A 27529-nucleotide genomic window follows, 5' to 3' on the forward strand; every position below is an offset into this window, starting at 1 on the left:
GTCCTTGCTTTGGTTTGTGCTTCCAGCTGAAATAGCTGATCTTTCTACTTTCTTGTATCCGAGTAGCAAAGTCTAAGAATTAAGTCCTAAACGAGATGCATTTTGTAATAATTTGATATGCTTGGGTAAAGGTTTACAAGCGCTCTTCAAACTACCCATGAGTGCTGGATGCCAGAACTACTTCTCTCCTTATTGCCACTTATTCATTCAAACCAAAAATGCTTACTTTGGGAGCAATGAGGAGTAAGGATTGAGTGTTCATGGGCAGAAGGGTGGTACAGGCAAGAGAACTGTATTTCCTAAAATAATTGAAAGAAAAATAGCTGCTCTTGTTGGGTCATCTTCAGATGAACTTCAGAACAGTAAGACATGTTTTCATAACAGTATTTCAAAGGTTGTACTTGCTTCACCAGCATAGAGTGTATGTGTTTAATAGCCAGGCCAAATTAAGGACAGCATAGGAAGGAATGTCAAATAGTGTATTATTAATGTAAATCTTGCTTGCTTCTGTTCTGTGTTTATCCTGTAGGCTGTAGTAGAAGAAGAATGTATGCCTGTCGACCAGTTTGTTGAACACTTACTCCCCAGTCTGTTAAGTCTTGCATCAGATCCTGTGCCAAACGTAAGGGTTCTGCTGGCAAAGGCTCTAAGGCAGACATTATTGGAGAAAGGTGTGGTCATCAATGTCCTTTCAAAGAGCTAACGTCTAACAAATGCTGGCTTTTCTGCCACTGTAGTTCTTTATCAATTGGTTTAAAAGGCTGTTTGGTTCGGTTATGACTGAAAATGGAATTACATGTTGTAAGATGGGATACTGCATTGAAACTTATTTTTAGGAACTTATTTTTAGGAATGGGTTGTTTTTTTTCTGTGTTAGGATATTTGTCATCCTTAAAGGGCCAGAAATTGGTATAGATAATCTAAGAACTGGGTTTTCATCCTCTAGAGGGCAGTTATGGCCTTGTTTAGAACCAGAAGCGCTGCAGTTACTGGTTTGGGTTGGGTTTGGCGTCCAGCATGTGCTTGGCAAATATTTTTTTTTCTTAAACATAACATTAGATTATTTTGGTGTATTTCAAACCTTTGTCAATGCAGTAGTTGCATTTGGGGTCCTTCAGGTAAATTGTCACACCTTTTTCTGAAATGGTTTGCTTTGTCATTTTAATCTTAAGCCAGGAAATAATGTAATTGTTTGCTGCTTCAGTTTTGTGTACTACAGTTCTTTAAAAACAACAACAAAAAAAATCATCTCATCTCAGATTATTCAAAGGAACATGCACAGAGATCTCCTCCTATCTTTCTTTCAGAATAAAGTACGGGGAGTGTTCTGTAGTCCATTGTACAGCGGCAGCTTCCTGAGCTTGCTTTTACTTGTTGATACATTTTTGATTTAGGGCTCAGCAAAAATAATTTCTTTTAGAAATGCTTAAGTACCTAATAAGGTGAGTAAGAAGCAGCATATTTCTCTGTCGCCTTCCTTAGCTTACTGTAGTTTTTCTAAGGAGCCTATATATTGGATGAGCTACTCCAGATGTTTTTGGCATCCTCTGTATTTCTTATGCCCTAGGGTTTATTCTTCTGGCTTTGATTAAAATTCTTTCTTCTCTCCTAGCTTATTTTAAAAGCGTTGGCAATCCTCATCTAGAAGCTGCAGAAGAGACCATTTTAGCCCTGCAGTCTGACAGAGATCAAGATGTGTCCTTCTTTGCCACCATAAAACTCAAACAGGGTAACATGGACAATACTACCATTGACAAACAAAACTGATGTGGTGTTCTGCAGTAAACACTGAACATCACAGTGGTTATTCACCTTCTGTTCACAGGTAGTATGAATAATGTGGACAAATAAGATTTTTGTTACCTACTTGACCTGGAAAGGTTGTATTAAAACTGTTAGGGTCTTCATTTCATGCCTGTATTTCATTTACAGCTGTGTTTTTTGTCTCATATGCATGAGTACTTCCTTTTGGTCTTTTGTTTCTTTGTAAATGTGGGTGATAACTGATCTCACCTGCACTTAAGTATTTCATGTAAGTCCTACACCATACTCAGTGTTTCAGTGTAATTGAAATTTGTATTTCATTTTTAACAAAACATTTACAGTAGTAGAGCAGTCTACTATAAGATCAAAATGGTTTGTAAACCTTAAAACCTGTTTTATAGCAAACCTACATGAAGATACTCTCCTCACTTTCATTGTAGTTTTTGTATTGTTTCAAGTATTGCATTTTAACTGAAAAAAGTGTATATATGTGAATAGTTTTGGATTTTATCAAAAAGCAATGAAGAACTTAGTTCTGTATCAGTGGAAAAGAGCTCCAAAGTAACTTCACTCTATTCTACTGGAATTAAGGCATGGTTCATTTTTACTTAATGTGATATTTTTCAAAGCACAGAGCTCAAGATTCTTTGTATATTGTGACTTTTCTATTCATTTCTATTAATTTGTGATTTTTGAGCTGTATCCTTACAGGTGTTATCATGTCTGTTTTCCTTACTGCTGTCTCTCCTAGTGATAGGTAGACTGTACATTTCCCAAACTGAAAGTTACTCATTCTGCCCTGGCAAAGTCCAGCTCATCTAGGGGATTCAGTGCATGTGCTGTATCTGTAGAAGGGTATTACAGAATTTTACAGGATTTTTTTTGTTTTACATACCTCATTTGAAATAAAAAAAATAAAACCAACTCACCTTTTAACTGGTCCAGTGTTCAAATGCCAAACTGGTCACTACTGTATTCCTAAGAAAAAGAAGGAACTCTAAATTGTGAAAAACCCCAGCTAACGAATGTTCAGGGGAAAGGTGGTGACACAGTTTGCTCTATGACTTGTTGATTGTATGGCAAGGTTTGGGGCAAATGATAAATGAAGGTTTCAGAGATCTGTAATCTTAAGTAGGACTTTTCCTGTGTGTTTAAACAGGTGTTTCAGAAGAAAGAATATGCAGGTAGAGCCAAGTTCTGTTACTGAAATTGGATAGCTTCTGACCAGTTGGAAAATTATAAACTGATACTTTTTGGTGGATCTTGACTTCTGTTGTGTCTCAGATTTGTAGATAATGTAGGGCCTGAAAAAAAAAAAAAAGTCTTATTTTCTTAGATTGTGGATTGGAGTTTTGTCCTGTTCAGAAATGGTTAAATACTAAAGAATGGTTTCATGTAATAACAGTTGCTTTCTCTGAACATGATACTTTATTATAGCCATACCTGTGTAAATATTTCCCTTTAGTATGAGTAGTAAGTATACTCCTTATACTAGTAAGTAGATCACACAGGTGAAGGTTTTTACAGAAATTACTGTTTTCTTTTTTGTTCTAAGTCTGGCTTGTCTGCAGTTACAGCAGATGGGTTCCTTAGCTGGGTTCTGTGTTTTTGGAGGGCTTGGTTTTGTGTAAGTTTAACTAGTCTTGTATTATAATATGTACAGTATTTGTAACAAATTGTTTTTTTGTGAGACCACAAAATGCTTTTTGGAAGTTGCAGGCAGAAGTTATCACTGCTGGTATAGCAACAGTGTAAACTCAGACTCTGCAAGATTCTACATTTAATTTTTTACATTTTTTTTATAATTTAAAGTAAATGCTTCTTCAGTACAGACTTTTTATGATTGCATTTCTTAACAAGAAGACCTCTCGAGTTAATTTTTTTTTTTTTTCCCTAGTTCTAGTATCTTTTTTCTTATGCTGGCATTATACTGGTATTTTCTAACAGTTCAACTTTTCTAAGCCCTTTCTGACAAGGTTTCACTGCTGGTTTTTATTATAAGTTCATTAAATTTCTCAGCACTGAACCAGTTATTTTTAAGTGTGTGTGTATATGTAAGTATGTTTGAAATGTACTGTATATAAATTAAATCCTTTGAACATTAGCCCAACCCAGATTTGTTTGTCAGATATTCTTAAATAGTTACCTTTTTTTGCAGTAATCCACTGGAAAACACAGGCTTCCATCTGTTTTAGCATGTTTGGTTAGTGTTCACTAAGATTTCTTAATTAGACTATGTGTAAACAGTAAGCCACCAGCTATAGAAGTTCACTAAAAGACTAAACAAAGTTCTTTGATTTTAACAGTATTTTGGTACCTCTCTGGCTCCAGAAATCGTGTCTGGCTTAAATGATACGATTTCAGTAGAGCATTTAAAAACTGTTAAAACTCTACAGTTGCATGCTCCAATGGGGTCATTGTAGTTTTGGGGTGAGGGGGTTTTGGTATGCAATATGCAGGTCTAGTAAACACATTTACCCTCTACAAGGTTTGTCTCTTTTCTAGTTTAGAACTAAACCAAATGATTCCACATGTCAAAGGGCTGCACTTTACATCTTGTACTAGACCAATGGACGCAATGATGAATAAAGCGATGTGTTTGCATACAGTTCTCTGGGTTTGTTTAAATTATGCAAATATAAATATTTTAAAAGCCAGATGGAGCAAAGTTAGGTAGTTGAACCACTTTCATATCAGCTGTTAGAATCTGTTTTAAACATTTCTGTTGAAGGAGCATGAAGACTCTGGTGGGTGCACTATTGCTTGGATGCTATAGGAAATTATCAAGCATTTGTAATCCAAAGCATGTTAGTCATGTTGCTTAGAACTCAGCCTCACTGGTATCTTGCGCATGATATGTGCTTGGCATCAGTCAGGATGCTGCCCTAGTGGCAGTTTTCTGTACACAGTGTTGTTTAGAGCCCAGTTAAGTGGGGACACTCTGGAAGTGTTGTTCATTTGCTGGAATAGAGAATCTATGTAACTTTCTGTTTGTATTTATCTCAATAAATCCTGTAACTGTTTTATAAACCAATGTGTGGTAAATTACTTTTGTCTAGATGAAATGTGAGTGTGTTCTTTTGAGTAATGAAACATCCCCTGGCATAAATGCTGTCATCTGTCAAACCAGGGCTGAGTGTGGAGTTCATCATGCTGTGTAGTAAACAATCCATTAGATGTTCAGAGGTTTGAAGTAGCTTCTCCTGCACTTTTTCCTTGAGGAGACCATGCCAAAAGTGCTTTGCAGCTAAAATTCTGTCAGAACTGAAACTCTAAACAAGATCTTTATTAAATGCAGGAAATGTGCATGCTGTTTGAGACTGGCATCCAGTTCTTCATCCAAAATCCTTACCTTTCCAAACTTTAGCCTGGAAGGACGTTTTGGACTTTATTTTGGTGTGGTGTTCCTCTTGGACATCCTGCAGTAACAAACTGTAGTCGTTAGGCCTAGTGAAGGGTGAAGGGATTGGTTGAATGATTGATTGACACTTGGCTGATTAGTTTTGTTTCTAATTTCAGGAGTCTTCTATATATTCTACTGCTGCAGTTGCCCTTTATTCAGACACTTACTGGCTGCTCCATCATGTACTCTAGCGCTTCTGCCAACTGCTGCAGAAGGGTACCTGACCTCCCTTCTCTTTCTTTACAAGACTTTAGCTGATGCAACAGTGAGAATAGACTCTGCGTGCCCTGTTAAAGCCACAACATGCCTTGAGCGAGGAGCACAAGACCCCTGAGTGGTAAACTGGAAACACAGATTAAACAGCCATGTGATCTATTTATTACACATCAGACTAAATGTGTACGTTGAGATCTAGATTTTAACAAAGCAAACAGGAATGTAAGATACAGTCAGCTTTGGGTATTTACCTGAGTTAACTACTTTGTTTCTCAGCTTCTGTGTCTTCCAAGTAAGTTTGCCACCAAGTGAAAATCTAAAGGTAGGCAGGAACAAAAATCCTTCTGTAATTGCTCACCAATTAGTCACAGCACCCAAGGTGCCTGTTGCGCATTAGGACAGTAGAGTCAGAGAACACCAGCACAGCTGAAAGAATTTGGTCACCATCTAACTTTTTTGTAAGCTGGTCTGTTTTCTATGAGGATATGTTGACTTGCTTTTATCTTTTAAGTCCCTACAATAGATCTGCCAGATGTTGACGTTTAAGGACAATGATACTGTCCCTGGTGGAACAATTACAATGCACATCTGGTGAGGAGACAGCTGGAAGCATCTCAAGGCAGCTGCTGCAGGAGAGACTAAAGGTGGATACTGTTACTTCTGTGAATGGGTGGGGTACTGACTGTATGTGGAAAAGCTGAGAGGCTGTTCCTGACTAAGTATACTTAGAAAGTAAGACTTCAGAGCAAACAGTGGGGAAGTCTGTAATGGAAAAGAGTTGCCATAGTAGATTACTTTTACTGGCAACAGTTCATGATGAAAATGGCAATTTTGAAGGGGCTGGTTATCCAAGGCCTCAATCCCTGCGCAGTGTGTTCAATTCAGGAGTAAGACTTTTCGCTGTTGCTAGTAAACAGCACATACACTTGGAGTGCAAGTTCTTTTCACTGTTTTATAACTTTCTGTACCACTGATTTGAGTGTACTTTACCAAATTGCTTTTCCCTGTATGTAAACAAGGCCTTTTTCTTGGTTATCTTAGAACACCATTAGAAGGTTGAAATTCTGTTGTTGGGGATTCTGGTGAGGCTGGGTGACTTGTTTGTTAATCAGAGGTAGAAACTCTCTTCCACAGTCCATCTTCCTCCAGCCATACTGACTCCAGAGCATGAATGGAACTCTATACATGGCTACCAAAATCAAGAATCAGAGACATTCTCTGTGTCATTCACTTTATCTGGTGCTAGTTACAGACAGTTGTGAGTTTGGGATCCTAAGTCTGAGTAACTCAAGTCTGTGTTTCCCCAACCACTGCAAATGGATGGGACAGGGTTCCTTGGTTCCTTCTGTTAACTATTGTGTAGTGTTGCAGTTCACTGGCAAGCTGCTGTTCTGCCTCGTGCTGCAAATAGCTTGTGTTTTACTACTGGGCAAATTGTTTGCTTTCATTTGGTTTTCTCCCATGTTTTGAATTCCTTGTTTATTAAAGATTCTTCCTACTTGGTATAGAGCAGGAAACAGAAGGATGTGCCACAAAGACAGATGGTGTCCTTTGAAATGGAAGGTGCATTGGCATAAGAGCCCTGCAGGAAGCTTGTTGACACTGTTGATTTTCAAATGAAAAAAAACGTGGGTTTTTTTTTTTTTTTTTTTTTTAAGAAATAACCACACAGGTGTTCTAATAATGGCTTCCAGTTATGAGATGGGAAAACCACGGTGCACTGCAAAACATGTAGCCCAACATGGAAATGGTTTCTCAGGAAGAACAGCAGCATGAGGCACCTGAAAATTGTTCCCAAGAGGCCTCTCAGCAACACTTTAAACTAATGTGTTTGGGTTTAGCTAGCAGAAAAAGCTCCTCCTGGGAAAGAATGTGATATTGAGGCGGCATGGGTTTGAGTTGAGGCCCAAAGTCTGTGCCTCCTAAGGAACCTGGGCTTATGTGTCCAGTGCTGTCTTTGTCCTCTTCACCAAAAGCTCAGGTCAGTTTCCAGCAAACTTAACAGAAGGACAAGGATTGCAAAGAGAATTTCTAGGTTTTGTGGTGTTTACTAGCTACATACAAAAGTAAAACCGAAGTTAATGTTCCCTCCAAGGGATGGCTATGAATAAATATCATTAGATAGAAGAGAATCAAGAGTAAGACACAAGCAGGTATTATTTAGCTGGTCTTGGAGTCATTTATGCAGTCTGCAAGCATCCTGTAAGCACAGATATGAGACTTTGATACCTAAAGTGAATCAGACTGCTCTTTTGAAAGAGACTAAAAGGTTTGTGTTTATTCTGCAGCCAACCTGTCTGGGAGCTACAGAAGATTTTGCAGGCACCGTGCTGTATGCAGTTACTGGGACCAGAGCAGAAGAAGGAATAGGCAGCACACCAGGCTGTTGAGGCACAGTTTGTTGTCAGCCACAGAGGTCAAGTTGAAACTGCCAAGTTTTTTGTGAGATATGGTAACATTCCTAGATAGCACAGTTCTTCTCTGGCTGTGCCTGCTCAGCATTCCACTTTCCTGCTTACCCAGCCCACAGAATAATACCCAAATGGCCTCACATATTTCAGGGGGGAAATGTATTCAGCACATTAGTTCTGATACAGACTTGGCAACAAAAAACACTGTTAAGTGTTTCTTCAACTTTTGGTGTAGCAGAAATTAATATTGGAAAAACAGGGTTCTGAATTTTTTTACTTTCCTGGTTTAAGTCTCATTCATTTAATCCTATTTTTCTCATTATCTAGAAATGCTTTTATCAGGCCTGTGCAGTGCTTTATCAGCCATAGAAACACAGGAGGAGTTGTAAGCAGTAGTTCTATGGCTCTGACATTTAGGCTTTTTTGTTGCTCTACCACTAAAAAAGCTCTGTCCCCAGAAATTGGCATTTGCACAATGGATAGGCCTTTGGGTCAGCTGAGGTTGCTCAATTGTCCTGAATGAAAGGGCATTTGTTAATAACTTTTTTTTTATTGTTGAAAGTGAGTGCTAAGGAGGAAATCTCACCTTGTCTGGCCATGCTCTCTTCAGTCCAGATTCTTGAGCCTCCTCAGTTTGTCCCTGTTGAAGGACGCTGTCCTCTGCTAGTGAGAGCTCGCAGTGCAAAAACAGTGGCAATGTGCCTGAATGGAACAAAGAATATCTAACTGCAGAGTGTGAGCTGAAGGCAGGAGCATTTATTCACTAGACAGGTTTATTAATTCCACTGATTAGATGTGACTGAAACAAACTGCATCTGCCTTCAGAAAATAATTGTGCCTTGTGGCCCGCAGGTGGCATTACCTCCTTTCGTATGCCTTGTCACGCTCACACTGCCTGTCATTTGTTGCAGGTGTGGATTTGCATTCTCAGACCCTGCTAGGAAGGAGAGCCCTTCACCTCTGTCATCATGGCTGTGACTGCACTGAGCTACTCCTTGGCTGGGTCAGTGAGGGACAAGGTGGGGTGAGCCTTGCCTGCCTGTGGACCTGGTAACAGAACAAACAACCCATGGTTCTCTTCCAGGGTAGGAGGACAACCCCTGGTGCTGTGCCATCCTCCAGCACTGGGAATCCAGCCTTGCAGCGAGTGCCTGGTCCCCTATCCTGAAATACATATGGACTCGCTTCTGGCAAATTTCAAGGGACAGTCAGTAACTTTCCCAGAGACCCACACTTCAAATATAGGTCACTGCGTGGGATTTGGAGGTTTTAGTTATGAAATAAGCTCATGTACTGGTGATGCTGCAGCTAAGATGACAACTAACTTGACAGCACAGCTCTCAAACATGCTTTTAATTTGTAGCTTAAGTATTTATAACATTGTTCCCCAGCCAAACCATCCATTTAGTTAATATGGCTTGTAGCAGAGCTTGAGCCTGTCTGCGAGTGCTCTTTGGAATGCTTCTTGCTCGGGTAATTTCCTCATAGTTGGCAATAGACCAGGGTGATACAATTTAATGGGTATTTCAGGGGACTGGAAATCCCTAGATCTTTAATCCAGTTCTGGCCCTGACTGGCTCTATTGCCTCTGGCAGATCAGTTAAGGATTATTTTGTAAGTAGGGCAGTTTGTCTGCTGTGGAAGAGTGTGGGCAGGGTTGATGTGCGTGTAAATGGCTAATTACAATTGCCCAGTGCTTGCTTAGTGTCTCCAACGTTTTAAGCCTCAGGGCTTTTAAGGTTGGGGTTTCCTGAAGCCAGCATGGGGTGAAGGGACTTTCCCATCTGCTTCCCAAGTTTCTTAGTATCTCAGGTTCCTTAGATGCTTTAAAGATAAAAATACTACTTATGGTCTCTTTATGTCTCTATGATCAGTAAACAGAACTCCTGGTCTGTTTTCTGAGGACTTATTAAGGACTCTATCTTGAGTAGCTTCCATTGTTTTGGTTAAAGAGACACCTTTCCAAGGAGCTTGGCATTGAGCTTCCAATTAACTGCGGAAGAGGTGCTTCTCAGTGGGAACTGAGCATTCCTGGGAACTTGCCCGCTGCCTTTTTGTTTGCAAAGCCCTGTGCATAGCTGGGAGACTTGAGAAATAACGAACTTTTTTTCTTGTTTGCTTGTGTCAGAGCATTTTCTTTAACTGATACATAAAGTTGCTACATAAATACCTAGGTAATTAGTGAATTTTGGCCTCAGAACTGCAGTTTGTGTTCCACATCAGTGCCTGGGAGTAGCCATAGCCAGAATGCAATAGAAATCAAGTGTCTTGTTGTGCAACCTTGTCTGAGTAGGTGAAACAAGGATCAGAAAGATGCTAGCTGCAAACTTGGGATACCTTTACTTTATAATCCCTTAAGGGAGAGATTGTGGCTAATGTTGTGGGCTAAGGATTGATTTGAGTGCTCTGATCCCAGCCTGACTGTGTGCACTGTGTGAATGGAGGCAAGTCACAAAGGCCTAGTTCTGTGGAAAGAGCTGCAGAGCAGGGTGCTGTAGTACCCAAGCAAAGGTGCCCTGCATTCCAGGAAAAAATGAGGGGATCTGAATTACGTTCCCATGTATGTTTCTAAGCAGATGGTCCCAGGCGGAGATGTGGAGTGTTGTTCAGGGTAAGCACAGTAAGTGTGAGATGGCGGGTATCCAGACATGGGGCTGCCTAGCTCAGGCAGTTTAGTCTGCTCAGGGAATTGTTTCTTTGTGCTCACAATCCTCAGCTTCCTGGAAGTAAGTCCTTAAGCCAAGTTTCCATGTCAGTGAAGTTAAAATACTTAACCTGGAATGCTTTAAAGATGCAGCTGCACCCCCCAAGCACTTGTCTCCCTCACTCAGGTGAAGGGTTGGGTAGATGCCTGGTCTGAAAGCAGAGTTTGCACCTTCCGTGAAAGTTCCTGATGCCAGACTGTGCACTGTGCTGAGAAATAGGAATGAAGACTGAGATGAGAAACACACATTTATTCTCTAGAGTGATATAAGAAAAATATCCCTTTACTTAAGCTTTGTAAGCTGAAAGGGCTTTGGGGTGATCGTGTGGTATGTGACTGTAGTTAGGGACAAATACCAAGTTTCTTTTCTGGAAGCTGGAGCCTCTTCCTGTAGGAAGACGGAGCAGGGGTCACTGATGTGTTGCAGTTTGGAAATGAATTGGTGTGCACCAATCCAAAATTGTGGTGGGGCAACTCAGAAGAGAATTTATGTCTGGGTGAGATGAGCCCTGCAACAGCGTGTGCTATTGTCCTGGGTTCAGCAGTAGCAGTCAGTTTTTCTCCTTCTTAGTAGCTGTTGCAGCACTGTGTTTTTGACTTTTGGCCTGGGAACAAAGCTGATAACAACTGATGTTTAGACTGACCAAGGACTTTGTGAGTCTCATGCTCTGCCAGGGAGGAGGAGGGGCCAGGAGGAAGCGGGGACAGGACACCTGACCCAAACTGGCCAAAGAGGTATTCCATACCACAGCACATTATGCTGGGGGATGTAACTGGGAGCTACCCGGAAGGGCACGCTCTCTTTTCGGTCGGGCTCTCTTTTCCGGCGAGCGGTATCGTATTCTCTTCCCTTGTTATTTCTCTTATCATTATTATTATTGGTGGCAGCAGTAGTGATTTGTGTTATACCTTAGTTACTGGACTGTTTTTATCTCAACCCGTGGGAGTTACATTCTTTCGATTCTCCTCCCCATCCCTCTGGGGAGTGGGCGGGGGAAAGTAGACTGCATGGTTCTAATTTACAGCCGGGGCTTAAACCACGACAGCTATTATTGTGTGAGTTCTGGAGAACTGTTTGGACTGCACGGCAGCATTGCTGGGTGCTGATTGTACGTGTTGCAATGTTGTATTTGTTGCTTAGGGTTTCTATTCTGAAGAATAAAAATCGGATGTAGGCAAAGTAGATTATATTGCCTGTCTGAAAGTAAGCAGCTCTGCTGTAGTGTGCACCAGATATAAACATCAGGGGAGACAGCAGACTGCAATGCAGGGTTCAGACAGGAGTGTGTCTGTTGAAGAGAGAGAGGCTTCGGATTCCTGAAATCCATGTTCAGCTTGGTCGCTGCTTCATACGGGATCTTGAGAACTTGATTTCTGTGTTTTATAGTGTCAGGAATCCCTGCAAATGTTGTTTCTCTATTGCACTGATGTGGTGTTTCTAGAAGAGAAGCTGTAATAACAACCTTTCCAAAGAAAGGAAACACAGGCAAGGCAAAGATTCGTCCATTTCGCATTGCAGCCATTACTTTCTCTGAGAACAGCACAGCTCTCCAGAAGCAAGGACTTGTTAGTGAACTTTGGTTTCCTCATATAAAGAAACAGGGAGATCATTATGGAGAAAAGGCACTAAAATGCCTTAAGTCTAATGATGCCCAGGGCAGAACAAACATCACAACTGTCTCTTAATATTATGAAATCCAGAACAACTCTCTTGGAAGGACTGTGGTTCCCCTAGATACAAATGGCAGTAGCTTAAACAAAGATGACAAGCACAGGAATAATTAATCACGAGCTTATATAATCATTATCACCACCTCCCTCCCTTTCCTTGCCTGGGCAGACTCTGGTATTGCTTGCAGCCATTGTGCTGGCTGTTGCTCCCCAGAGTCCCAAGAACAAGGCTCAGCAAGCCTGAAACCGTGACTGCTGCTCTTTAGAAACAGTCACTGTAGCCAGGGAGAGCTGTGGATGTCTCTGAACTGTCACCTTCTGTACTTTCAAACAGTAGTGAAATGTTCCCCAAACATTTCCCCTTTCCCTAGAAATGTCTGATCTCACCTGAGCTACACTTGCTGATGCTTGCTTTGTCTTGCCGAGCTCCTTCCATGCAGATCCTGCAGAAGAGAAAGGTTTGGTGCTGCTGCCCAAAGTGAGGTGCTACAAGGATGTGCCTTGTGGTGAATGGATGTGCCTATAAAGGAGTAAACTACAGCAGAGTCTGTGTTGCAGCATTATTTTCAGCATCTTCTGCTTCATATACTAAGGTCCCTAGGTGAAGTGTATGTCTCCCTGTGTAGCATCTGGGTCTCACCCACAAGAGCTGTGCACCCAAAGGCATCAGGCAAACCTCTCCCTCTGCTCCCAGTTCATAGCCTGGAAACTTCTTTGGTGTTAGAAGCCTTTCTCAATGAGGACAGAGGTCATTTCTTTTAAAATGTGCCATTTATTGATGGAACTTCCATACCTGTGGGGCTATGGGTCCCTCTAGACTCAGGCAACATCTGAATGGAGTTTTGTGCTCATGTGTTTTATCAACAGTCCTGGAAGCCTAACATCACTGTTGATCTTGTCTTACTTGTGAAATGCAGCCTGCAATAGAACTCCCTAGAGATACTGAGTGCTGAAACTCAAGAGCAAGGACCTGTCATTAGTTTGGCATTGCACAAATAGCTTGTTAGCTCAGTGAGTTTTTAAATGGAAGAAAAGAGCAAGCTTGTTGTTATACCTGTTCCATATTTATCAATAGACAACAGTAGTGCAGAACACTGTGGCAATCATTACATTTATTCCTGAAAGTGAAGCAAATGTACAGAATTTGTTAAATGGCAGAGTACAATGTAGCTTATAAAACCCAACAGACATCAGGAAACTTGTACTGATTGAGTTCTTAGATGTTGTTTTCCTCTTGCTTAGGAAAGAGAATTGTAGTCAGCTTGCAATCTCCCTGACATTGTTCATGAAGGAAGCAGACAAAAAGTACCAATGAAACAGAAGGGCTGCAATTTAGTTAATTTATGCAAAACACAATCAGCATTCAAACTGGGAGTTTCCAAGCAGAAGTGTATTGATAGGGAAGCCAAAATATTCTCTGTGCATAAATGATGAAATATTAAAACAAAATTTCAGAGAAACTCCTGGAACTCACATAGCTATAGCCCAGGGAAGATGGAGGGGTGAAGTTCAACACTATCAGAGTCCAGGAGAGCTCATTGTGGCTATGATTTAATCCCTGACACCACAGCTGTGCCTGTGTCCAGTATGAACCAGTGCAGCTCTGGTGTGATGAAGATGATGTCTCAGTAATGAGAAATAGAAACAACTTTTCCAGAAGAGTGATTGGAAGAGAAGGCGATGTGGTTGTGAATGCTCTATGCTAGGGAGAGGATGGAGAAGGAACAGTAATAAGAGGTAGTAAAGGACAGAGAAATGGAAAGAACTGCAGATCAGCTGGGGATTGTGATTATGAAGGTAATAGGCATGCAGGGATCTGCTGCCTAGTCCTAGAGCCCCTCAAATTGATAATGGTGGACACTACATTGCATTTTGCTTGGCACGATAGCTTCAATGCTGACAGAAGTCTAACTAAGCAGATGCAAAACATTTCTGTACAGAACAGCATGTGCTCCTCTTTCCCAAACTTCATGCACCACACTGGAATTTTCTGATTAATCAGTCTTTGTGCCTCAAATCCCTGAAGACTGCAGCGTGCATAGTCTGCCTGTGTCTATAGCCTGATCTCTGTCTGTAGCAGAACCTGTGCAGGCATGCTCTCTCTGCCTTCATTTTGTGACTTTGCAGTGTTCCTTGAGTTGTAACCACCAACTGTGTTCAAAGACAACCAGAAGTTGGTTGTGAACCATGTCTGAGGATCCTGCTGACCATTAACATTTAGAAAGGAGAGTGGTTTGCAGAGGGAAGCCAAAAGTCATTCACTTTCTACTGTGCTTCCAGCATCCCGTTTTGGTTGGTTGAATGCCTAATCTAGGCTGCAATTAGGGTTAGTGCTTTGGTTTTCCTTCAAGTTCCAGTTCTCCATATACTGTTCTGTTTCCAATGTTTGCTTGACATGACTGTCTGCTATGGTTTGATGGTGTTATGCTGTAATTCCTGTGTGTACCGAAGCTAATAAAGGAACTGTCAACTCAGAAGAGTCCATCTTAAATTACAGTCGTACTGGCTTGGGATAAGAAATGCAGTGATCCCTTGCCAAGCCTCTTCCGTGGAATTTGTGATGCTATTCCAATTCCTTTGGTTTCCAGTAACCAAACAACTGCTGGGGTCAAGCAAAAGTCAAGGTATAAAAATTCAATGCTATGAGCCTCCTTACCTATAAGCTGCCCATATGTTAGAGGAATGATCTGGGCTATGGCAGTTGTATTCTATCTCGTGATGAGTGTTTTTATGTATAATTCAAATGTGCGCATGTGTGTTTGAATTTCAGCTTGTATTGATTGAATTGGTCTCTGATAATAAATAGTATAAATAAATCAGATGAGAGTTAGAGCATTGAAGTGCTGGGGGGGAGGGGAAGTAAATTCAGAGCAGTGACCTTGAGCAGAATGTAATTTTGAAAGTGCCTTAAATATGCTGATGACATAGAATAAGGCTGAGGAAGTTGTAGGGGCAGGAGGGTAGGGGACAGAGGAACAAAACAAACTCATTCAGAGGGATTACAGCAGATAAGTGGCTTATGCAGTTTATTGCAGAGAACTGTGAGGTAATGAGGCTGGGAACCAAAAGTAACTAGACTCCAGTCACAGTAAGAACAGCATGGCATACAGAGCAGGGCATGCAGCACTGGGGAAGTCGTGTCTAAGGTGAAAGCTGTCTTGATGCTTCTTCTACAGAGCTGAGCTCTACAGCAGTACTCACTGCATGGTGAGAAATGGCTGGTCCAGCTAAAGAGGTTCCTCTTCAGCACTATCAATCCATGAACTGGCTTGACAGTAAACAAGAGCTGGGTTTGAAATGATCTTTCTCTTTGAAGATTTCCAAATATAGTTGTCCCTCTTTCTGGAAGCAAACAAAGCAAAGGGGTAGATGGAGGAGATATAGCCATGCTGGCAAGAGTTAGAGGGACAGAGTGAGGCCTTATCTATTGCTATAAAAACATGCAGGGATCCTCTCATGTTGGTTTGACCAAGCAAAAAACCTTCAGAGGCTGTAAGATGCAATGCGTCTGTTAGTAGCAGGTGAATAGATGAGAATCCAGCTTTTGATGTTACAGGAAACATGAACTGTAACTGGGCTATTTGTAACTAATAGTTCATTGCACTGACTTTAGAGTAGGAAAATAAAACCCTGTATTGTTTTGAACTAATGAGCACCCTGCTGGGCCACAGTAAAGCAGAGAGAAACTGATGAATCTTTCCAGTTGCCTAATCTGGAGGTAGATTCCGTGGTTCTGAAAGTGCTTGTTTTCCTCTGGTTTTCTTTCCTTCTTTTTAGTTCTAATGCCTATTTTAATTTCAAGTGTTTCATTTGTTCCCTAAGTTGTAAGCTTTAGATTTTTCTCAGTTGTGGCCAAGTAGCTTTTGAAACCCAGTCAAAGGCAGAAACAATAAAAGGAGAGCTCTCTGCATTGAAGTCAGTTGATGTCCTTGCAGCTTTTTTCATTCTGTTAGGTACATGTTAACTATCACTGTTTAAAAGTGCTTTCTCAAATGTGACCCATGTCTCTAAACATCATTTTTACACTTTTCACAGGACAAATTAGATATTTGAAGATATAATCTTCCTGTCTTACCTTTTACTGCCCCAATTTCATTGATGTCCAGAAAGATTGCCATTAGTTGATAATTTGCAGTATCTCAATACCTAGGGTGTATCAATAACACATAGGCTTCTCCTTTCTTTGAGTCCTCCCTGCTCAGTGCTACACTGGATGGAAATCCACTGCTGTCTTAAAAGTCATAGCTGCATGTGTTACGTTTGCCATAGTTGAGTAAGGCAGTGAGGAGCTACAGGGAGAACTGAACTGGGAAAGGCAGAATCTAATGCAAGTCAGAAATGGTGACTTGATGCTGTACCATAATCCTTATCAGAATTGAGTCATGAATGGGAAGGGGGGGCAGTGGTGAAAGAATCTTTGGGGAAATGAAAGGTGGATGTGGAATTTTTCCTTTTCAGGGAGTCTTTGGGCTTTTGTGGCATTAACATGCTGCCCAGTTCAGTGTCCCTGCCTGGAATACTTATAGCATGCTGGATGCACTTAGAGATGCGCCCTAACCCCATCCAGAGATGTAACTCTTCCTGTGATTGCTTACGTTGTCATCTTTCGCTCATCATTATTATTACAACCTCATGTACTGGTACCCCATGTTTCTGTTACCCATTAGTTCTCCACAGCAAATGGTCACTGTCAGAATCTGCATCCCTGGAGTTCTATTGTCAGCTTGGGCTGTTGTCACACACTTAGCTAATACCCTCTAGTAATTTTATTTCATATTCACATGCACACATAATGTCCTTAGTCATTAGACTGAAAAATGTTAACCTTGTCATAGTTAGTGACTAGAAGCAGAAAAGTCCATTTAATTCTCAGGGGAATGAATTCTAATTTTCTGCTTGTCAGAAAGTGACATTTTACATATTTTTCTCCTTTTTCCCACCAGTTTAGTGCTAAATTTAAATGTATGTGTCCTAGGAATGGACCTTTTGTCTGTGCTAAACACCCTAAAAGCCTTGGCAGGTATCCAACATGTGAGAGTCTTTGACCAATAGCTGCTGCTAGACCTCATTGCATGCACTGAAGAAAGCGGAAGGAGAGAATGAAAAGTTGGAGATAAGAGGTGACTGCAGAGGGCACATTAGCATTGCACGTCAGAATGCATATTTTTTTGCCCTGGAAAATATGGATGGATGAAAAGCAGCTCATGTGGAATAAAATATCCAATGAAGAAGCAAATTATGTTAATCAAGCAGGCTAGTACTAGTATTTGTCATTAAGATGTCACATCTTCTATTTAATATCACATGCTACTGGGCATCTTTGAAAAACGCACTGGTTGGGAGGCAAGTTGTCTGCAGATACTGAGTTCACTGTGCTATGAAAGAGAATAACTCATGTCTTGAAAAATAGATGGCATTTATGGCAAGGAAATAATCCTCCCACAGATTACAGCTGTTCCCTGCATTGTTGTGCTGGTGGTCTCATCTCATCAGTGGCTATTTTGTAAGGTTGGTTGGGTTTTCTTTTCTTTTTGGATGCATTTCCATAAGGCTGTTCTGAGGAGGACATTTTGTGCTGGGAGCTGGATGTATTTTGAAAGACACCACTACAAAGAACTCCTGAATCTAAATTGCAAAGATGGATGAAGTAAAAAATGAGGGACAGTTATACTGCTTTTTTACAGTGGGAAGTGAGGCAGGGGAGAGTGACTGTTGTGGCCAAAGTCACCCTGGGAGTCTGTGGAATTGCATCCTGATCTTTGAAGTCCAATTCCAGTATCTTTACCATATACCGTCTTTCTGTTCCCTTGCTGCTGATTTAATATGGACATGTGTAACGAGCCAAACATGTTCTGCATATGTTTAGCCAAATTCTGACCTTAGGGACATGAGGCAAGCTCTCCCTAATCTAGTCAAGAGTGCTTTTGTGGCCGGGCTCAACCCAAGGAGTGCAAAACAGTGTTGGCATTTAGTTTATGAAACTGAAGTTCCTTCTGGGCTTGAAGGAAGTTCAGTTCATCTGCCTGCTCATACTCTGTGAGTTCTGCAGAAGAGATGACAGGCCAGTGGGTAACAAACTGCATGGCTTGATTGTCTGACCTCTTGTATTGTCATGCCTCAGATGCTGATTAATGATTAGCACATAACAAATTAACAAATCAATACTACAAACAAACCATCCATTCCAGTGGCCTGTTGAGTCTCTCCTGTGGGAGACACCTGCAGGCATTCCATCTTCACTGCACATAAATGCCTCTGGACTATGTGCTATCTTGACACTTGCAGATGTGATGTACAGATGAGATGAATTACATTCCATAGGTAATTTGATATGTGCAGAATAATACATTTGAAGTTTTTTGCTTAGTTTTGATCTATGCAGATGTTCTTGAAGGGAAGGGTGTTCTTGAAGAGGTCAGCACAGTAAATGTAGGCTCAGGAGGAACCAGTTGAACATGCTGCCTTCCTGTGCAACCCTGGCCTCCTGCCTTGATGGAGTTATCCACACTGACTGGGTTCAGACAACTGCTTTTGAAGTCAAAAGGTAAGACCTTATTGCCCGAACTCCCTCTGCAGCTTTCTAGAGAAAGCAAGGATCCTGTTGCATATCGTTTAAAGGTCTGAATTTGACTCCAGTCCTGAATCATGAACAGAGAAGTTTCAAATTAATCCATGTGAAATATCAAACATCACTGACCTTGGTCTCTCTGAGCCAGGATCCAGTGACAAATTGAGTTACAGTGTTGTCCTCAATAGGCTGTTAGAAACACTAAAACTTTTGTGCATCTGGCTTTATTTTTCAGCTATAAAACCCAACTGAAGGTGCTGTGATACATTCTGGAGTACAGCTAATTAATGACTGGGTAACAATCAAAGAGAGATTCAGACAGAATTCGGAGGTGGTTTGTGAACCTGTACAAACGCCTCCAAATCCGGAATGGGACAAAGGAGTAAAGAAATTCCTGATTGGCCTCACTGGTATTTCCATTCTCCTTACAAAGGAAGTGTGTGTGTACTTCTGTGCAGTTCTTTGGGCATGGGTTCTATATTCCAATAAATTACAAGTATGTGTGCATAATTAGAAGGGACAATAAAGAAAAGCAGTTGACGAAATTGAATTATGCATAATAAAGCAGGAATTTTATAGAGAAGTCTGTAGTTGTCAGGAGAGGTTCCTTCACTTGATCCTGAAAGGAGAATTAAAAGCAGATTAGGCAATCTTTTCTCCTTCTTGAGTCTTTTAAGTCCTACCACACAAATTTAGGAGGGACATTTTAACTGTGATTTGCTGAGTGTGAAAGTTTGTTCCCTCACAAGGTAAATAGCAGTGACCCAAGGTGAAGGAGTTAGTCTTATGCTGTCCATTGTTAGGGGCTATCACATTAAAACTCTTATTTCCTCAGGGCTCCTACATTAAACAAATAGAAGGACAATGGCGAGAACTATGCTGAGAGCTGGGGAAGCTTTTCTTATTTGCACATAAGGAACTCAAATTATTAAGGACACAGCTTGTAGGAGGTAAAAAAACATCATCAGTGCTCCTTGAGAGCCAAGTTACTGTCTAGTTTGCTCTGCAGTGTGCTCCCTTTACCCTGGCACTGTGTGGCTCAAACCCCCCAGCAGTGTAGGCTAAAGTGAGTTTTCCTGCCTTCAAGCTTCAGCTCTCATCTCCTGGTGCTTTGTGCTGCAAGGGAAAAGCAGGGGGTGTCAGAATTCTCCCTCCTCCCAGCCCCTGACCCAGTGGCTCCAGTGCTCATAGACCCCCATTCTCCTGTGACAGAAGCAGCACAGCCAGACTGAGGTCTCAGTACTTGGGCTTGAGCAACAAGGGCTATGTTGTTTGCCCCTAAGGATGTGTTGCCAAAGACAACTCCTAACTTTGCCTGTGACTATAGCCCAGAAGGAAATGAGGTGGGGTACGGAAGACAGTGAGCCAGTGAAGAGTGGTCCTCTGCGCTCTTTCCAGCCTGTCAGCTGTACCTTGGCTTCTATGGAGGGACTTTAAATACGTGGGGTTTGTTCATTAAGCAAATATAACGCTACGATGGAAGCTGTAATGCACATGATGGGGAGCACAAGCCATTACTGTAGCATTCATTTAAACAAAGGACATGACTGTGCTCTGGCAGAAAGAGCATAATGCCTGTTTAGTTTTTCCAGACAGCGACTGTAGCTCACTGGGTTTTTGAGGGCTCTTGCTTTGTGTTTGTTTTTGCTCCAGCTTTAAAGGATGAGAATGTTGTGTCTGACGCATGTCAGCAAGCAAAGAAGATTCACTCGCGTAGCTGGGTTCTGCTTGCTCCCCGGTGAGGAATAAAAGCATTAACCGTCTCTCACTTCAGGAGGAGGAGGGGGGGCTGCTTTCAGCCTGGCAGAAGTGAGAAGGCATTGTCAGGTTTAGGTCAGGCTGGAGCTCTCAGCAGGACAGATTAGCTGGGTGTCACATGGCAGCCTGGAGGCATCGTTGGGAAAAAGCAAGAGACAGAAGTGTATGTGTGCGGGGTGCGGGGGTGAAGGCTGCCATGCCTTGTTTGGGTGCGAGGCTGTTCTCTACAACAATGATCATTCTGGAAAGCAGACAGAAAAATGAATCGAATAAAGAGGCTTTGTCAAAGAGGCAGAGAGAGAAAATGGCCACTTCTAAACTCCCTGTATTAGAAGGATAAATAATGCTGTTACTGGAGATGTTAAAAATGTAGTTTAACAGGAGCTCTACTCAGCCACCAGTTTAATCCCAGGCTGGTACTGGCAGGGCCTCCTGATCTTGCAAACAGCTGCTCCCAGTGAAGCTGGTGTCAGTGGAGCCACTTAACTGAAAAGGACAGGGGTAGGAATGAAGGGTTCTTTCTGTTGTTTATTTCTTCATGATTGCATCTCTTTTTATGCTTTGAAGTTCTCAGTTTATTTCAGTCTTTAGTGAATCTTCAGTTTATTTCACTTCTTTACTGCAGCAGGTAAAGCACAGGGTGGGTGAAATGTGAGGGGAAGGGACAGAGTCAAACTTGGGCAACCTGCAACCACAGGATGTGATTTACATTGATAAAAACACAGTGTGCTGATTAATCACTTTGAAATTTCAGCCAGATTTCAACGGAACTGTGTAACTGCAGCATGCCCCTCACCTAAAAGAGGATGTGTAAAGGTTATCACATGAGAAAAGAACAACAGAGCTTGGAACAAAGACCTAGTGAGCTGTCCTGCATTAAAAATGGTAAAATTGCATCTCCATTATTAGAGTTTATTTCTCAGGCTCCAGGTTTACTGATGTAATTCTGTCTCTCCATTCTGAAACAATTAAATGAATAAATACAAAATTGAAAATCCCTAAAACAGCATCTTGCATCACTATTGGACTTAGTGTGTAATGGACATTGAATGGTGATAGATTTAATGTCCTTTGACTTAGAGTGAATTTAGAGCAAGCTTTAGCGGCTTCAGTTGGGTAAATGGTTTTACCTGTGTTTGATCTGAAGTTTGAATGGGCATCCAAGTACTCAAAGGTTTGGGTGCTATAGGGCTTTAGATACGCTTCAGGTGTGGTTTGCAGTGAGACACTGAAAATGCCTGAGGAATATGTAAAGAACCCTGTGATGCTGCTGTCTTTTAGGTCTTACAGAGACATACAAAAGTAGCACTGGAAGGTATCTTGAACAATCTTCTGTTCTATTCCTCTGCTGTGGCAGCATCGGCTTACACAATATATAATAATATCTTTATGCTGGTTATGTTTGAAGTAAACTAGAATTAGAAATTTATTTATTATAGATCGTTTTAAATTGTGGAGAAATGAAGCAAAAACAAAACGTGCCACTTGTGTAAAACATGATTACCTTTTTCTTAGCTAGCGTTAAAATCCTCAGCTTTTTGTTATTGACACAAGTCAGGAGTAATACACTTGAATGATATACAAGATATGACGGGTAATTTTCCTTAGAGATACTGTCTAAAAAAGATACTTTGATGTATTGTAATGTACCTAGCACATCTCTTCCATGAAATGTAACCTCTGTTATGCATTTCCAAAGAACAGGAACGTTGCTTATTCTAAACTCAAAGTTTTCACATGCTCTCATCTCTTGAAGAGGAAAAAAAAAAAGGCACCAAGAAGTAACAACCAGCCTTTGATCTATAATTTTCTGTGCTGTTGCTAAACACACAGTGAATGTTTTTTTACTTTTAGGTGGTTTACTGAGGTTCTGTAATGTTACTTTTGAGATAATGGACTGATTTAAGAATAACTAAAGCATTAAATGCTGGGAAAATCTTACACTGGGGATCAGACATAAAGATGTTCTGGAGAATACATTGCCTTATGTCCAGCTAGAACCTTGCATGTTATGGTAAATATAACTCCATTTGCTTAAATGATGAGAAATTCTATTAACCTGCTGTGTTTGCTTTTACACTAACTGGATGGTCTGAGCTCATTTCATCCTTCTCTGAATATCTAGTGAACTGGCTCCCTAGATGCTGACATAGATGCTGACGTATCGTCCATAAGCTACAGCGTTGCACAGTGCCCATCTGAAGCCATGGCAGTTTGTGGATGGTGCAGAGAAAATGCAGATGCTTCAGAATCCCCTTCATGAACACAACCTCCAATTTCTCTATAAGAAGATACGTGTGCTAGATGTCCAGTGGCTTACTGCTGTCCTGGGATGGTTTTTGACATTTCATCCTCTGTCAGAGCCTGTAAAACCTAGTATTCAGACTCATTAGCGTGTCTTACTTCAAAGGTGGCGACACTGCATCTTTCTGCATGGAGATGAAAACCTGCCCTGCGGTACTTTTCAGGTTATATCAGAGATTTTCCAGTTAGAAACCCTTGTGGAAATAAATCCACCACTGAGATATACAGGAAAGAGCATTACTTCAATATATTTGAACTGTTCTCTGTGTAACAAAACAAATCCTGAGACATGTGAGAGCAGCCTGAAACCCTAAGGTTAAAATTACCTCCAATTCATCTGGCAAAACCAATGACCCTTTCCACTGGTGCAGTATGAACCAGATTGGTGTTGTTTTCACAAAGTTTCCAAATTTGTTTTGAATTTATTTCTCCATGCTGCTGGTCTTATGTGTGACAGAGTAGACTGAAGGGGTAATGGTTTGTTCTCTGGCAACCTCATCAGTTTCACAGCACAATGGTATAATTTTCCAGTACAGTTAAATTTATTATGCTATGGTCCTACAAAGTGGTTTGACATGTTTTCAACTAATTAAATAGCAATTTGATGGGATGTGAAAACCACAGGAGTCAGGAAGAAGGTAATGGTCTATGAGTGGGCCTTATCGGTCTTGCTACACTGACACTTATGGTTTCAAGGGGAGCTAAATACAACAGATTTAGAAGCCTCATGCAAGAAGTGATCTGGGTTGGGCTTCACGTGGGAGTAGAGATTTCTGTTCTGGTTGCCAATGACTATGTTAAACTAGTGTTTGTTGCTTTGGTACTTTGTAGAATGTGGAAGAAACCACAAAGAATCCTTCACTAAAGGAGGAAATGATGTGTGGGAATGTGGAGCCTTAGGTCCCTGAAAAGGAAACGATAATATACCTCCTGTTTTGTAAGCAATGATTTTAGTTTAGAATTAGTGTTACTTTAGGCTAACAGAGTAGCCAACAGCAGGAACTGGAGGCCGTAATTTTTGCATGAAGTTAGGACTGCAGCAGGTATCCATTAGGATAGGCACAGCATGAAGCTGTAGAAATGTCTCATGCAGAATAGTGATTAGCTTTATTCTCGAAGTGGCCTCCTTCCACAGTAGCTGGATCAATTGGCTATGCACATGCTGTGGTTGCTTTTCATTTTGCTTCTTGCAAAACATACAGAACCACTTGTATGGTGACTGCAATTTCAGCACTGCTACTAATTCAGCATCACCATTTCACTGTTATCTAATACAACCCCCTTTATTCTCTGATGCAAAATGCATTTTAAATAATAAACTTTCAACTCTGAGCTCCTGGTAAAATATCTTACATTAATGAAATTATAAATAGCAAGTGCCATTTCTGTGCCAGTTCTAACAGCACAGAAAAGAACACATTGTGAAGGAAAATGCACCAGGTTTTTGTCACCCAATTTCATTGTTTATAAAGCAAGTGCTTGTGAGAAAGACAATTCTGATTTCATAGTTCAATTTGAATACAGCCGCTGTATAAGCCTCTACTCTTATTTCATCACACATCCAGGCAAGTATACGCAGGCACACCTGCATGGTGGCAAAAGATGCCTGGCTGACCTATTTTCATGTCTTGCTGTGGTGACTGTATCAAATACAGTACATTTTTTTGCCTATGCAATTCAGAAAGCACCATCCATAGTTCTTTAAAATAAGCCTGTTACCAAAGGACTAGTTTTTGTGAAAACAACAGTCAAAAGATATGATGGCTTCAGTGTTCTGAAAAACTGTAAGTCAGCTAGAAAGGGATTTGCATTCAGACCACTTTGCTAACTTGAACCTTAGATCACAGAAAGCTTTAAATTTCATTTGGTGTAGTTTCATAGATTGAAGCATAGAAGACGTCTAAATACACTTGCATCTTGCTTTCAGGTTTTGGTTAAAAATAAACTGCGTATCTTTTAATGTATGTTTAGAAATGGCCCATTGTGCTCTGACTTGCACAGAAGTGCAGGTCTAAGACTTTAATATAGAATTAAAATTATGTTGACTTTTGCTGCATTTTTGAAGTGATTTAATTGTGTTTTGAAGTGTTTTCCTGGTGTGTGCATTGAGTTTACTAACACTGTCCTGACCTTGGTGATGGTGTGGTATTTTGCAGTGTGCAGTGACATTCATGTGCCCAACTTGGCTCCAATAAATAGGTTAGTTTCCACAAATTAAATGTCAGGTTTGAAACAGTACAAGGTGATTTAATAATTCAGTATTTGGCCTTTTGGATTTACAACTGGAACAGTTCATTGGGCAGTCCTGTGCCAGCTACAAACCCACAATTCTACACAATATTTTCAGGTATAAAGGGTCAAGCTGAAAGTGTTGGGGAAAGAAATAGGTTCACATATTCTTGCACACCAAAACCCCAAATAGATGGCTCAATTAACAACTGACAAATTTACGCTAGAGGAATGAGTTCAGATTTTAGATGATACTCCTTATACATCCCAATAGGCTGTATCAGAATATCTCCTGAAGTAAATGATGGGCAGCATAATTAAAAGCGCTTACTGTTAGTACAGAGTTAATATTCAGACATTGGGAATAAGATTCAGAAATGCTCAACTGTAGATGCTGGACAAAACTTCTTTTGGTTTTCAGAATCTAGCTATGACTCATATGGATTTGTATTTCACTTCACACAAACATCTACTGGCTGTTAGGTGCCAGCTCTGGTTCTTTAATATGACAGGTTTTAAGAAATAGTGGTCTTGAAGCTCCCCTCTCATTTGGCCTGAATTCATGTAATTTTGGTGCTACTAAATCACAGTAATTTTTACAATACCTGTTTATATAAATCAGAAAAGAATAAGAAGATCTATACGTGACCTTAGAATAAACTGAAGCCTGTGATTAAAATGAATAGATATACAAAGCTAGCAATGAGAAGCAAGCACACTGATTTAAAATATTGTTCTTACAATTATGTTGCTTGTTCAAAGAGCAGTTTATACATGTTATAGTTAGTAGCTAAACTGCAATTTAGCTTAAATTTCCAGACTCTGATTCCCAGTTTTTCTGTATTTTGTTTTTTAAGTAATGTGTCTGAAGTTACTTCTGCTATGTATTCTTATTCTTGGGTAAGCTTTCCAAAGGATATGAGTCACTTCTCCATTATTTGTAAAGAATATGGAAAAAATAAAATATTATTTTACGGGCATTTGGAACTGAATGTAAAATAAAAAAAAAAAGAAAGGTGGGATGTTGATCATTGTGAGTCATTTCTTGGAAAGAAGGAAAGAACAAACACTAGCTGCTGACCTACTGCTATGCAAGGCAAGGACTTACTGCTGACTCAAGAAATAAATGTTGCTAGCTGCAGAACATAAAGGAGGCCTTGCAGCAGGATTAAAGAGGAAAGTCTTTGCTCTTTAAGTAATACAGAGCTACAAGGAGCTGCCTGTGTTGACTTTTTGGAGGCTGTTCCTTGCTTAAACAATTTTCTAGTTTAAGCATGTTAGCCAGTAGGAACTATATCCTGCAAATAGCTGCTGCAGCTAAATGATTCTCCGAGTTTCCAGAAGTCCTGGCGAATCTTCAGGTAGGTCATGAAGTGCAAGGCTGAGCTTCATAGCACTGAGGTAGCTACACCAGTAACTCCCAGTGTAACTCCCTACCGTTTCTGAGTCTTTCACCAGTCCTGGTTGGTATAGATACTGATATAAACAAAACTGGAGCAACATAAATACTCTGTAACACATTTGCATTCTGATCAATTAATTGAACAGACCTATTTTGGTATCAAAACTGAATTTTGAAAGTGACTTGGTGTCATTGTGGCCTTTGTGTACTTTATTGATAGCGATCAGCAGCTACACTGGAAACTACTCAATTACTTATGTGTGCAACTACACAGCATACCAGTAAGGCACACACAACACAAAAGACAATGAATTTAATAATTATGAATTAACCATACTTCTGATTTGCCTGTTCTTTTCTAGCTGCAGTGGACACACTATGATGAACTCTGCTAATGATTTTTTGCAGATGTGTTCAATTGTTTGTTGCATTTTGGTTTTTAATGAGGAAAGCTTCTTTCCAAATGTAAGGATGCAGTCCCATGGCAGCCTGAGCCAATTTATGCCATGTTTACTACTTTTCTCTGCCTCTTCTCATTCTCTTTCTTTGTGATGTCTTTGTGCTAGCACAGGCACTTTAGCAACTCAGTAGTGGGCCAGTTCAGAGTGCTGATCGAAAACTGACTCTAAACACTGATTTCAGTGCTGGTAAGTGATGAATTGGGAATGAGCAGCAGGATAGGATTGTCAGGAACATGGCAGTCAGTATTTACGTTTGAAAAAGCTGCTGTGAAACTGACTCTGAATGGAAGTTTTCTTGAAGAAACAAGTATAAAAATGTGCTCTGTCATTACAAACTAAGATTTGTTTTAAGACTTCCAGTAAATATTTAAAAATTATAATCTTACTAATGTTAATAAAAGTAGAACATGCTCTGTGATCTTTATAGGAGTTTATTCACTGTTACTTCAAAGTAAACCTCAAGCATTGTTAACAACTTGGATGCCACAGCTCTAGCAAGTAAAATGCTACATTAAAATGTTCATGCTTTACCAAAATTAGTGTGGATTTTTTTAAAGCATAAATGTTTAACAGTCCACCCTAGAATGTTTCCTTAGGGATGCAAATGGATCTATGTGCCTAGCTGTTATTTCTTAATG

General features: G+C 40.6%; 1 protein-coding gene and 1 long non-coding RNA gene across 13 annotated transcripts in view; both read left to right on the plus strand.

The window, feature by feature from the left end:
- LOC308226278 (putative serine/threonine-protein phosphatase 4 regulatory subunit 1-like) overlaps positions 1–14850 on the plus strand; it is a 34636-nt gene extending 19786 nt beyond the window's left edge. For 4 of the 12 annotated variants that reach the window (XM_080627874.1, XM_080627875.1, XM_080627872.1 and 1 more), the window contains 2 exons: positions 530–671; positions 1613–4768. In XM_080627874.1, coding sequence (XP_080484000.1) covers positions 530–671; positions 1613–1767 — 297 coding nt within the window. In that variant the 3' untranslated portion in view covers positions 1768–4768. Of the gene's footprint in view, positions 1–529; positions 672–1612; positions 4770–5283; positions 5505–5894; positions 6028–7671; positions 7836–8705; positions 8798–8878 lie in introns of those variants that run through there. The other 8 variants (XR_013957866.1, XR_013957867.1, XR_013957868.1 and 5 more) reach the window with 8 other exon arrangements.
- A 5378-nt stretch (positions 14851–20228) lies between these two features.
- On the plus strand, positions 20229–26109 carry LOC308226221. The gene is made up of 3 exons (XR_013957860.1): positions 20229–20475; positions 21250–21380; positions 22621–26109. It is a non-coding gene; the product is annotated as an uncharacterized lncRNA (long non-coding RNA).
- The last annotated feature ends 1420 nt before the right edge of the window (positions 26110–27529 follow it).

Source organism: Psittacula echo (genome assembly GCF_963264785.1).
Source record: "Psittacula echo genome assembly, chromosome: 12".
Taxonomy (NCBI): domain Eukaryota; kingdom Metazoa; phylum Chordata; class Aves; order Psittaciformes; family Psittacidae; genus Psittacula; species Psittacula echo.